This window comes from Bombina bombina, chromosome 3 (genome assembly GCF_027579735.1).
Source record: "Bombina bombina isolate aBomBom1 chromosome 3, aBomBom1.pri, whole genome shotgun sequence".
NCBI lineage: Eukaryota > Metazoa > Chordata > Amphibia > Anura > Bombinatoridae > Bombina > Bombina bombina.
The window spans coordinates 245,752,339-245,766,610 of NC_069501.1; the positions used below are offsets into that span (position 1 = coordinate 245,752,339).

At 40.7% G+C, this 14,272-nt stretch overlaps 1 protein-coding gene across 1 annotated transcript in view; it reads right to left on the reverse strand.

The window, feature by feature from the left end:
* LOC128653123 (apoptosis-inducing factor 3) overlaps positions 1 to 14,272 on the reverse strand; it is a 243,687-nt gene that overhangs the window by 116,905 nt on the left and 112,510 nt on the right. The window contains exon 11 of the mRNA XM_053706228.1: positions 1,928 to 2,043. Coding sequence (XP_053562203.1) covers positions 1,928 to 2,043 — 116 coding nt within the window. The remainder of the gene's footprint in view (positions 1 to 1,927; positions 2,044 to 14,272) is intronic.

Here is a 14,272-nt window from a genome sequence, read left to right on the forward strand (position 1 = left end):
CTAGACTTAGATATCATGTCCGCATTCCAATATTTAAGCAACAAAGCTCTTCTAGCTAAGATAGCTAAAGACATAGATTTAACATCAATTTTGATTATATCAAAAATTGCATCACAGATAAAATGATTAGCATGTTGAAGCAAGCGAACAATGCTAGACAAATCAGGATCTGTTTCCTGTTGCGCTAAACTGTCCAACCAAAAAGTTGATGCAGCTGCAACATCAGCCATAGAAATGGCAGGCCTGAGAAGATAGCCAGAATATAAATAAGCTTTCCTTAGATAAGATTCAAGTTTCCTATCTAAAGGGTCTTTAAAGGAAGTACTATCTTCCATAGGGATAGTAGTACGTTTGGCAAGAGTAGAGATAGCCCCATCAACTTTGGGGATTTTTTTCCAAAACTCCAATCTAATTGCTGGCAAGGGATACAACTTTTTAAACCTAGCAGAATGAATAAAAGTACCACCAGGCCTATTACATTCCTTTGAAATCATATCAGAAATAGCATCAAGAACTGGAAAAACCTCTGGAGAAACCACAGGAGGTTTATAAACAGAATTTAAATGTTTACTAGTTATAATATCAAGAGGACTAGTTTCCTCAATATCCAAAGTAATCAACACCTCTTTTAACAAGGAACAAATATAATCCATCTTAAAGAGATAAGTAGATTTGTCAGTGTCAATCTCTGAGGTAGGATCTTCTGAATCAGATAGATCCTCATCAGAGGAGGATAAATCAGTATGTTGTCGGTCTTTTGAAATCTCATCAACTTTATGAGAAGTTTTAAAAGACCTTTTATGTTTATTGGAAGGCGGAATAGCAGACAAAGCCTTCTGAATCGCATCTGCAATAACATATTTTATATTCACAGGGATATCATGTACATTAGATGTTGAAGGAACAACAGGCATTGTACTAGTACTGATGGATACATTTTCTGCATGTAAATATTTATCATGACAACTGTTACATACTACCGCTGGAGATATAATCTCCACTAATTTACAACAGATACACTTATCTTTGGTAGTACTGTTATCAGGCAGCAAGAATCCAACAGTGTTTTCTGAGACAGGATCAGATTGAGACATCTTGCAAATGTAAGAGAAAAAAACAACATATAAAGCAAAATTAACAATTTCCTTATATGGCAGTTTCAGGAATGGAAAAAAATGCAAACAGCATAGCCCTCTGAGCATAGAGAAAGGCAAGAGGCATATAGGAAGTGGGGTTTAAATAATTAAATTATTTTGCGCCAAGAATGACGCGCAATGCAAAATGAAATTTTTTGGCGCTAACAACATCTGGAAATGACGCAACTCGCGTCATGGCAGACGCAACCTTGTGCAAGGAACCTGGTTTCAACTAAGATACAGGAAATGGCAAACTTGCGTCAACGAACGTACCTTCGCGCCAAAAAAATCTCGCACCAAGAATGACGCAATAAATAATATCATTTTGCGGCCTTGCAAGCCTAATTTTGCCCGCGAAAATTAAAGAAAACAGTCAATTTTGAAGAAAAGACTATACCCCAGGTAAGAAAAAATAACATAAAAAAACCTGTTTTATTTATATTGTACTTTCTAGAAAAAAAAGATGTGGAGTTTGCATAGTTTAAAAAAAAAACAATTAAAAATATACATATAGGACCTGTCCTTCACCAGGAAGTGCTGTCTCTTATATGGACGTTTAGATGTCAAGGCTCATGGTGAAACCTGTCCTTGTATACCTGCTGTGTGCATTGAATATCTTACTTAACAGGATACTTATTAAATAGAAGTTAACATTATTCATATCTCTCTGTGCTCCTTGTTTTTGTTTCACATGGATGATCATACATTATATATATATATATATATATATATATATATATATATATATATATATATATATATACATACATACACACACACACACACAATACCTTCATTACAACTTCTCCAATTTGAGGTCCCAGTACGGCCTGGAATGGAACTTTGGAGCGTCCTATTACAGACACAGAACTTGCTTTGTCTGAGAGGAAAGCCGCAACCTCCATCCCTAAATTAAACCAAAGATAGAAAGGTGTACAGAGAATAAATGTGACATACCACCAACTGGCATTACTTATTCATTTGTATAATGCAAAAACAGAATTTATGCTTACCTGATAAATTACTTTCTCCAACGGTGTGTCCGGTCCACGGCGTCATCCTTACTTGTGGGATATTCTCTTCCCCAACAGGAAATGGCAAAGAGCCCAGCAAAGCTGGTCACATGATCCCTCCTAGGCTCCGCCTTCCCCAGTCATTCGACCGACGTAAAGGAGGAATATGCATAGGAGAAATCATATGATACCGTGGTGACTGTAGTTAGAGAAAATAATTCATCAGACCTGATTAAAAACCAGGGCGGGCCGTGGACCGGACACACCGTTGGAGAAAGTAATTTATCAGGTAAGCATAAATTCTGTTTTCTCCAACATAGGTGTGTCCGGTCCACGGCATCATCCTTACTTGTGGGAACCAATACCAAAGCTTTAGGACACGGATGATGGGAGGGAGCAAATCAGGTCACCTAGATGGAAGGCACCACGGCTTGCAAAACCTTTCTCCCAAAAATAGCCTCCGAAGAAGCAAAAGTATCAAATTTGTAAAATTTGGTAAAAGTGTGCAGTGAAGACCAAGTCGCTGCCTTACATATCTGATCAACAGAAGCCTCGTTCTTGAAGGCCCATGTGGAAGCCACAGCCCTAGTGGAGTGAGCTGTGATTCTTTCAGGAGGCTGCCGTCCGGCAGTCTCATAAGCCAATCGGATGATGCTTTTAAGCCAAAAAGAGAGAGAGGTAGAAGTTGCTTTTTGACCTCTCCTTTTACCAGAATAAACAACAAACAAGGAAGATGTTTGTCTGAAGTCCTTTGTAGCCTCTAAATAGAATTTTAGAGCACGAACTACATCCAAATTGTGCAACAAACGTTCCTTCTTTGAAACTGGATTCGGACACAAAGAAGGCACAACTATCTCCTGGTTAATATTTTTGTTAGAAACAACTTTCGGAAGAAAACCAGGTTTAGTACGCAAAACCACCTTATCTGCATGGAACACCAGATAAGGAGGAGAACACTGCAGAGCAGATAACTCTGAAACTCTTCTGGCAGAAGAAATTGCAACCAAAAACAAAACTTTCCAAGATAATAACTTAATATCTACGGAATGTAAGGGTTCAAACGGAACCCCTTGAAGAACTGAAAGAACTAAATTGAGACTCCAAGGAGGAGTCAAAGGTTTGTAAACAGGCTTGATTCTAACCAGAGCCTGAACAAAAGCTTGAACATCTGGCACAGCCGCCAGCTTTTTGTGAAGTAAAACAGATAAAGCAGAAATCTGTCCCTTCAAAGAACTTGCAGATAATCCTTTCTCCAAACCCTCTTGTAGAAAGGATAGAATCTTAGGAATCTTAATCTTGTTCCATGGGAATCCTTTAGATTCGCACCAACAGATATATTTTTTCCATATTTTATGGTAAATTTTTCTAGTTACAGGCTTTCTAGCCTGAATAAGACTATCAATGACAGAATCTGAGAACCCACGCTTTGATAAAATCAAGCGTTCAATCTCCAAGCAGTCAGTTGGAGTGAGGCCAGATTCGGATGTTCGAACGGACCTTGAACAAGAAGGTCCTGTCTCAAAGGTAGCTTCCATGGTGGAGCCGATGACATATTCACCAGGTCTGCATACCAAGTTCTGCGTGGCCACGCAGGAGCTATCAAGATCACCGAAACCCTCTCCTGAATGATCCTGGCTACCAGCCTGGGAATGAGAGGAAACGGTGGGAATACTTAAGCTAGGTTGAAGGTCCAGGGCGCTACTAGTGCATCCACTAGAGTCGCCTTGGGATCCCTGGATCTGGACCCGTAGCAAGGAACCTTGAAGTTCTGACGAGACGCCATCAGATCCATGTCTGGAATGCCCCATAATTGAGTTATTTGGGCAAAGATTTCCGGATGGAGTTCCCACTCCCCCGGATGAAATGTCTGACGACTCAGAAAATCCGCTTCCCAATTTTCCACTCCTGGGATGTGGATTGCAGACAAGTGGCAGGAGTGAATCTCCGCCCATCGAATTATTTTGGTCACTTCTTCCATCGCCAGGGAACTCCTTGTTCCCCCCTGATGGTTGATATATGCAACAGTCGTCATGTTGTCTGATTGAAACCTTATGAATTTGGCCTTTGCTAGTTGAGGCCAAGCCTTGAGAGCATTGAATATCGCTCTTAGTTCCAGAATGTTTATCGGGAGAAGAGATTCTTCCCGAGACCATAGACCCTGAGCTTTCAGGGGTTCCCAGACCGCGCCCCAGCCCACCAGACTGGCGTCGGTCGTGACAATGACCCACTCTGGTCTGCGGAAGCTCATCCCTTGTGACAGGTTGTCCAGGGTCAGCCACCAACGGAGTGAATCTCTGGTCCTCTGATCTACTTGGATCGTCGGAGACAAGTCTGTATAATCCCCATTCCACTGTCTGAGCATGCACAGTTGTAATGGTCTTAGATGAATTTGCGCAAAAGGAACTATGTCCATTGCCGCAACCATCAAACCTATTACTTCCATGCACTGCGCAATGGAAGGAAGAAGAACAGAATGAAGTACTTGACAAGAGCTTAGAAGTTTTGATTTTCTGGCCTCTGTCAGAAAAATCTTCATTTCTAAGGAGTCTAATATTGTTCCCAAGAAGGGAACTCTTGTTGACGGGGATAGAGAACTTTTTTCTACGTTCACTTTCCACCCGTGAGATCTGAGAAAGGCTAGGACAATGTCCGTATGAGCCTTTGCCTGTGGCAGAGACGACGCTTGAATCAGTATGTCGTCCAAGTAAGGTACTACTGCAATGCCCCTTGGTCTTAGCACCGCTAGAAGGGACCCTAGTACCTTTGTGAAAATCCTTGGAGCAGTGGCTAATCCGAATGGAAGTGCCACGAACTGGTAATGTTTGTCCAGAAAGGCGAACCTTAGGAACCGATGATGTTCCTTGTGGATAGGAATATGTAGATACGCATCCTTTAAATCCACCGTGGTCATGAATTGACCTTCCTGGATGGTAGGAAGAATTGTCCGAATGGTTTCCATTTTGAACGATGGAACCCTGAGAAATTTGTTTAGGATCTTGAGATCTAAGATTGGTCTGAATGTTCCCTCTTTTTTGGGAACTATGAACAGATTGGAGTAGAATCCCATCCCTTGTTCTCCTAACGGAACAGGATGAATCACTCCCATTTTTAACAGGTCTTCTACACAATGTAAGAATGCCTGTCTTTTTATGTGGTCTGAAGACAATTGAGACCTGTGGAACCTTCCCCTTGGGGGTAGCTCCTTGAATTCCAGAAGATAACCTTGGGATACTATTTCTAGTGCCCAAGGATCCAGAACATCTCTTGCCCAAGCCTGAGCGAAGAGAGAAAGTCTGCCCCCCACCAGATCCGGTCCCGGATCGGGGGCCAACATCTCATGCTGTCTTGGTAGCAGTGGCAGGTTTCTTGGCCTGCTTACCTTTGTTCCAGCCTTGCATTGGCCTCCAGGCTGGCTTGGTTTGAGAAGTATTACCCTCTTGCTTAGAGGATGTAGAATTTGAGGCTGGTCCGTTTCTACGAAAGGGACGAAAATTTGGTTTATTTTTAGCCTTAAAAGACCTATCCTGAGGAAGGGCGTGGCCCTTTCCCCCAGTGATATCTGAAATAATCTCTTTCAAATCAGGGCCAAACAGCGTTTTCATAAAAAGTCAAAGAGAGAGAACAGCACTCCATGAGATAGAACAGAAGCTGGAATAACTTCCATGCATGTTCATTTTTATTGAATTCCTCAGGGTGCCAGTTCTTTTTGCACACTACGCCCCTTCACAGAGAAAAAATATCCTGAAGCATATCAGTCTGACCCTGCCCAATGACAGTCCAGCGCCGAAATACCAGGCAATTCTTCTCTGAACAAGGGAAGCAACAACCCCAGACGATCGTTTCGGCCTTCTATGGGCCTCGTCAGTGAGGTGCAGTTGTATCTCTCTAAGGGCAAGTGTGCATGGAGTCCACGTCTGGTTTCCCCATTACTCTTAGGGTGACCCAAGAATAATTTGCATAAAAAGTCAAAGAGAGAGAACAGCACTCCATGAGATAGAACAGAAGCTGGAATAACTTCCATGCATGTTCATTTTTATTGAATTCCTCAGGGTGCCAGTTCTTTTTGCACACTACGCCCCTTCACAGAGAAAAAATATCCTGAAGCATATCAGTCTGACCCTGCCCAATGACAGTCCAGCGCCGAAATACCAGGCAATTCTTCTCTGAACAAGGGAAGCAACAACCCCAGACGATCGTTTCGGCCTTCTATGGGCCTCGTCAGTGAGGTGCAGTTGTATCTCTCTAAGGGCAAGTGTGCATGGAGTCCACGTCTGGTTTCCCCATTACTCTTAGGGTGACCCAAGAATAATTTGCATAAAAAGTCAAAGAGAGAGAACAGCACTCCATGAGATAGAACAGAAGCTGGAATAACTTCCATGCATGTTCATTTTTATTGAATTCCTCAGGGTGCCAGTTCTTTTTGCACACTACGCCCCTTCACAGAGAAAAAATATCCTGAAGCATATCAGTCTGACCCTGCCCAATGACAGTCCAGCGCCGAAATACCAGGCAATTCTTCTCTGAACAAGGGAAGCAACAACCCCAGATGATCGTTTCGGCCTTCTATGGGCCTCGTCAGTGAGGTGCAGTTGTATCTCTCTAAGGGCAAGTGTGCATGGAGTCCACGTCTGGTTTCCCCATTACTCTTAGGGTGACCCAAGAATAATTTGCATAAAAAGTCAAAGAGAGAGAACAGCACTCCATGAGATAGAACAGAAGCTGGAATAACTTCCATGCATGTTCATTTTTATTGAATTCCTCAGGGTGCCAGTTCTTTTTGCACACTACGCCCCTTCACAGAGAAAAAATATCCTGAAGCATATCAGTCTGACCCTGCCCAATGACAGTCCAGCGCCGAAATACCAGGCAATTCTTCTCTGAACAAGGGAAGCAACAACCCCAGACGATCGTTTCGGCCTTCTATGGGCCTCGTCAGTGAGGTGCAGTTGTATCTCTCTAAGGGCAAGTGTGCATGGAGTCCACGTCTGGTTTCCCCATTACTCTTAGGGTGACCCAAGAATAATTTGCATAAAAAGTCAAAGAGAGAGAACAGCACTCCATGAGATAGAACAGAAGCTGGAATAACTTCCATGCATGTTCATTTTTATTGAATTCCTTTCAAGGGGAAAACAGCGTTTTCCCCTTGAAAGGTATGTTAAGCAATTTGTTCTTGGAGGACGCATCCGCTGACCAAGACTTTAGCCAAAGCGCTCTGCGCGCCACAATAGCAAAACCTGAATTTTTCGCCGCTAATCTAGCTAATTGCAAAGTGGCGTCCAAAGTAAAAGAGTTAGCCAATTTAAGAGCTTGAACTCTGTCCATAACCTCCTCATAAGAAGATTCTTTATTGAGCGACTTTTCTAGTTCATCGAACCAGAAACACGCTGCTGTAGTGACAGGAACAATGCATGAAATTGGTTGTAGAAGGTAACCTTGCTGAACAAACATCTTTTTAAGCAAACCCTCTAATTTTTTATCCATAGGATCTTTGAAAGCACAACTATCTTCTATAGCTTCGGGGGGCACCGGGACCTCTAGGAACTTGTCCATCTTACATAATTTCTCTGGAATGACCAAATTGTCACAATCATCCAGAGTAGATAACACCTCCTTAAGCAGAGCGCGGAGATGTTCCAATTTAAATTTGAATGTAATAACATCAGGTTCAGCTTGATGAGAAATTTTTCCTGAATCTGAAATTTCTCCCTCAGACAAAACCTCCCTGGCCCCTTCAGACTGGTGTAAGGGCATGTCAGAACCATTATCATCAGCGTCCTCATGCTCTTCAGTATCTAAAACAGAGCAGTCGCGCTTACGCTGATAAGTGGGCATTTTGGCTAAAATGTTTTTAATAGAATTATCCATTACAGCCGTTAATTGTTGCATAGTAAGAAGTATTGGCGCACTAGATGTACTAGGGGCCTCCTGAGTGGGCAAGACTGGCGTAGACACAGGAGGGGATGATGCAGTACCATGCTTACTCCCCTCACTTGAGGAATCATCTTGGGCATCATTTTCCCTAAATTGTTTGTCACATACATCACATCTATTTAAATGAGAAGGAACCTTGGCTTCCCCACATACAGAACATAGTCTATCTGATAGTTCAGACATGTTAAACAGGCATAAACTTGATAACAAAGCACAAAAAACGTTTTAAAATAAAACCGTTACTGTCACTTTAAATTTTAAACTGAACACACTTTATTACTGAATATGAAAAAAAGTATGAAGGAATTGTTCAAAATTCACCAAAATTTCACCACAGTGTCTTAAAGCCTTAAAAGTATTGCACACCAAATTTGAAAGCTTTAACTCTTAAAATAACGGAACCGGAGCCGTTTTTACATTTAACCCCTATACAGTCCCTGGTATCTGCTTTGCTGAGACCCAACCAAGCCCAGAGGGGAATACGATACCAAATGACGCCTTCAATAAGCTTTTTCAGTGGATCTGAGCTCCTCACCCATGCATCTGCATGCCTTGCTTCTCAAAAACAACTGCGCATTAGTGGCGCAAAAATGAGGATCTGCCTATGATTAGAAAAGGCCCCCAGTGAAAAAGGTGTCCAATACAGTGCCTGCCGTTTTTTTAACATAATTCCCAAGATTAAAATAACTCCTCAAAGCTATAATCTATTAAAAATGCTTATAAAGTAATCGTTTTAGCCCAGAAAAATGTCTACCAGTCTTTAAAGCCCTTGTGAAGCCCTTTGTTCTTATTAAGAAAATGGCTTACCGGATCCCATAGGGAAAATGACAGCTTCCAGCATTACCAAGTCTTGTTAGAAATGTGTCATACTTCAAGCAGCAAAGTCTGCACACTGTTTCCCCCAACTGAAGTTAATTCATCTCAACAGTCCTGTGTGGAAACAGCCATCGATTTTAGTAACGGTTGCTAAAATCATTTTCCTCTTACAAACAGAAATCTTCATCTCTTTTCTGTTTCAGAGTAAATAGTACATACCAGCACTATTTTAAAATAACAAACTCTTGATAGAAGAATAAAAACTACATTTAAACACCAAAAAACTCTGAGCCATCTCCGTGGAGATGTTGCCTGTGCAACGGCAAAGAGAATGACTGGGGAAGGCAGAGCCTAGGAGGGATCATGTGACCAGCTTTGCTGGGCTCTTTGCCATTTCCTGTTGGGGAAGAGAATATCCCACAAGTAAGGATGACGCCGTGGACCGGACACACCTATGTTGGAGAAAAACACAGTGCAGTGTTGTACTAAACAGAACATAAGATTTTTGATATGCTTCATACTTTAAATCAGTAAATAAATAAAACATACAAATCATTTTTTAAAACCTTAGTTTAGTTTATAAAAAAATAAAATCTTTCCTTTAGAACCTTGTAATTCTCAGCACGTACATGCTCTATATACTACTATATCTACTCTTTCATACTAACTTTATATACACCAAATTATACCAAAAGATATGTAGGTAACATAGTAGATTAAATGGAAAGAAGACAGAAGTCCGTGAAGTTCAACCTATAAAGAGACTAATTGATTTACATTTAAGAAGCTGACAAACTTCCATTAAACAATTAGAAAGCTGACCCTTTTAACACAAACAATCATATTCCTGAATTTGGATTTCGACCAGAAATACATCTAAACCATTTTGGTATTGGTAGTCACTACCTCCTTAGGCAAGATGTTCCACACATTGATTGCTCTTACCGTGAAAACATGTTTATATTGCTAGAGATTACGTTCCCTTTCCCCTAGCCTTAAATTGTGAACTCATATAAAAAATAACTGCTTTGGAAAAAACAAATAGGGGCCTTGATTATACTTTACATAAAGTAGTATTACCTCTTAAGCACTTTTTTTTTCTAGAGTAAACTGACCCAATTTGGCTAACCACTCCGTTGTTTAAATCCCCCATTCCCCTTATTAGTTTTGTGTCCCTTCTCTGAAATTTTTCTAATTCTGCAATGTCCTTTTTTAAAACTGGTCCCAAAGAACTGCACATTATACTCAAGGTGAGGTCTCACCAGGGATTTATACAGTAACATAATTATACTTTCTTCCCTTGCATTTATGCCTCCTTTAATACATGCTAGTATCTTATTAGCCTTAGAAGCCTTGCATTGCACTCTAATTTTTAGCTTGTTATCCATAAATACGCCTAAATCCTTTTCCTCCAATTTTTGTAAATCCCCTTGCAAAGCAGTTACATCCTGCATTAACCTAATCACCTTACACAGCTTTGTATCATCTGCAGAAATAGAGATGTTGCTATTTAATCCTTCTGTCATGTCATTTATAAAAAATATTAAAAAGTACAGGACCCAGCACCAATCCCTGGGGACCCCACTAATTACTAACATTTCCAGCTATTCCCAGTCCCTTCATTTTGTACAATAATCTCTCATGTGGCACAGTATTAAAAGCTTTAGCAAATTCCAAGTAAATCACATTAACTGATTTGTCTTTATCTATATTTTTGCTTATCTCCTCATAGAATATTTTTAGATACGTTTGACATCATCTATTACTCATAAAGCCATGTTGATTTAAACTCAATCTAGTTTTCCCAAATATACTCTTGAATATGATCCTTTGTAATCCCTTCCAGTATCTTCCCCACTACTAACATGAGTCTTACTCTACTATAGCTTCCTGGATCAGCCTTGCTTCTCTTTTTAAAAGTAGCACCACATCAGCTTTATACCAGTCCTGGGAAACTAGGTCTGAGGATAATGAAAAATTAAGAGCAAAAGTTTGTCTATGACCGTGCTAAGTTCTCTTAGAAACCTTGGCTGTATTCCATCTGGACCTGGAGCTTTATTTTTCTTCATATTATCTAGGTTTTCCTGAAGTCATTAAGAGATACTGTAAGGCAGCACACCTAAGGCTTTCCCTGGTCACTGTTAAAGGGCCACTGTAAGTAAATATTTTCTATGCCTGTTACTAACTAACTACCCCAAATACGCTTTTTATCAATAGCATTTCATTAACATATCTCTAGCGTATAGCAGAAATTTTGTCTGCAAATGTGATTGTTTTCCAAACCCACTCCGTGGGTATCCTTTGCTCTGTACCAATCCGCTTACAATACCTAGGTTTCAAAATGGCGCTTTAAACACAAAGTTATTGGTTTAAGTATTTTGAACACTCAGTGCTGAAAATAGTAGGCAGGATAACGTGACATCATCGGTGAATAAAAGAACATAATTTATGTAAGAACTTACCTGATAAATTCATTTCTTTCATATTAACAAGAGTCCATGAGCTAGTGACGTATGGGATATACATTCCTACCAGGAGGGGCAAAGTTTCCCAAACCTTAAAATGCCTATAAATACACCCCTCACCACACCCACAAATCAGTTTAACGAATAGCCAAGAAGTGGGGTGATAAGAAAAAAAGTGCGAAGCATATCAAATAAGGAATTGGAATAATTGTGCTTTATACAAAAAAATCATAACCACCACAAAAAAGGGTGGGCCTCATGGACTCTTGTTAATATGAAAGAAATGAATTTATCAGGTAAGTTCTTACATAAATTATGTTTTCTTTCATGTAATTAACAAGAGTCCATGAGCTAGTGACGTATGGGATAATGACTACCCAAGATGTGGATCTTTCCACACAAGAGTCACTAGAGAGGGAGGGATAAAATAAAGACAGCCAATTCCTGCTGAAAATAATCCACACCCAAAATAAAGTTTAACAAAAAACATAAGCAGAAGATTCAAACTGAAACCGCTGCCTGAAGAACTTTTCTACCAAAAACTGCTTCAGAAGAAGAAAATACATCAAAATGGTAGAATTTAGTAAAAGTATGCAAAGAGGACCAAGTTGCTGCTTTGCAGATCTGGTCAACCGAAGCTTCATTCCTAAACGCCCAGGAAGTAGATACTGACCTAGTAGAATGAGCTGTAATTCTTTGAGGCGGAATTTTACCCGACTCAACATAGGCAAGATGAATTAAAGATTTCAACCAAGATGCCAAAGAAATGGCAGAAGCTTTCTGGCCTTTCCTAGAACCGGAAAAGATAACAAATAGACTAGAAGTCTTACGGAAAGATTTCGTAGCTTCAACATAATATTTCAAAGCTCTAACAACATCCAAAGAATGCAATGATTTCTCCTTAGAATTCTTAGGATTAGGACATAATGAAGGAACCACAATTTCTCTACTAATGTTGTTGGAATTCACAACTTTAGGTAAAAATTCAAAAGAAGTTCGCAACACCGCCTTATCCTGATGAAAAAACAGAAAAGGAGACTCACAAGAAAGAGCAGATAATTCAGAAACTCTTCTAGCAGAAGAGATGGCCAAAAGGAACAAAACTTTCCAAGAAAGTAATTTAATGTCCAATGAATGCATAGGTTCAAACGGAGGAGCTTGAAGAGCTCCCAGAACCAAATTCAAACTCCAAGGAGGAGAAATTGACTTAATGACAGGTTTTATACGAACCAAAGCTTGTACAAAACAATGAATATCAGGAAGAATAGCAATCTTTCTGTGAAAAAGAACAGAAAGAGCGGAGATTTGTCCTTTCAAAGAACTTGCGGACAAACCCTTATCTAAACCATCCTGAAGAAACTGTAAAATTCTCGGTATTCTAAAAGAATGCCAAGAAAAATGATGAGAAAGACACCAAGAAATATAAGTCTTCCAGACTCTATAATATATCTCTCGAGATACAGATTTACGAGCCTGTAACATAGTATTAATCACGGAGTCAGAGAAACCTCTATGACCAAGAATCAAGCGTTCAATCTCCATACCTTTAAATTTAAGGATTTCAGATCCGGATGGAAAAAAGGACCTTGTGACAGAAGGTCTGGTCTTAACGGAAGAGTCCATGGCTGGCAAGATGCCATCCGGACAAGATCCGCATACCAAAACCTGTGAGGCCATGCCGGAGCTATTAGCAGAACAAACGAGCATTCCCTCAGAATCTTGGAGATTACTCTTGGAAGAAGAACTAGAGGCGGAAAGATATAGGCAGGATGATACTTCCAAGGAAGTGATAATGCATCCACTGCCTCCGCCTGAGGATCCCGGGATCTGGACAGATACCTGGGAAGTTTCTTGTTTAGATGAGAGGCCATCAGATCTATCTCTGGGAGCCCCCACAATTGAACAATCTGAAGAAATACCTCTGGGTGAAGAGACCATTCGCCCGGATGCAACGTTTGGCGACTGAGATAATCCGCTTCCCAATTGTCTACACCTGGGATATGAACCGCAGAGATTAGACAGGAGCTGGATTCCACCCAAACCAAAATTCGAGATACTTCTTTCATAGCCAGAGGACTGTGAGTCCCTCCTTGATGATTGATGTATGCCACAGTTGTGACATTGTCTGTCTGAAAACAAATGAACGATTCTCTCTTCAGAAGAGGCCAAAACTGAAGAGCTCTGAAAACTGCACGGAGTTCCAAGATATTGATCGGTAATCTCACCTCCTGAGATTCCCAAACTCCTTGTGCCGTCAGAGATCCCCACACAGCTCCCCAACCTGTGAGACTTGCATCTGTTGAAATTACAGTCCAGGTCGGAAGAACAAAAGAAGCCCCCTGAATTAAACGATGGTGATCTGTCCACCACGTTAGAGAGTGCCGAACAATCGGTTTTAAAGATATTAATTGATATATCTTCGTGTAATCCCTGCACCATTGGTTCAGCATACAGAGCTGAAGAGGTCACATGTGAAAACGAGCAAAGGGGATCGCGTCCGATGCAGCAGTCATAAGACCTAGAATTTCCATGCATAAGGCTACCGAAGGGAATGATTGAGACTGAAGGTTTCGACAGGCTGTAATCAATTTTAGACGTCTCTTGTCTGTTAAAGACAAAGTCATGGACACTGAATCTATCTGGAAACCCAGAAAGGTTACCCTTGTTTGAGGAATCAAAGAACTTTTTGGTAAATTGATCCTCCAACCATGATCTTGAAGAAACAACACAAGTCGATTCGTATGAGACTCTGCTAAATGTAAAGACGGAGCAAGTACCAAGATATCGTCCAAATAAGGAAATACCACAATACCCTGTTCTCTGATTACAGACAGAAGGGCACCGAGAATCTTTGTGAAAATTCTTGGAGCTGTAGCAAGGCCAAACGGTAGAGCCACAAATTGGTAATGCT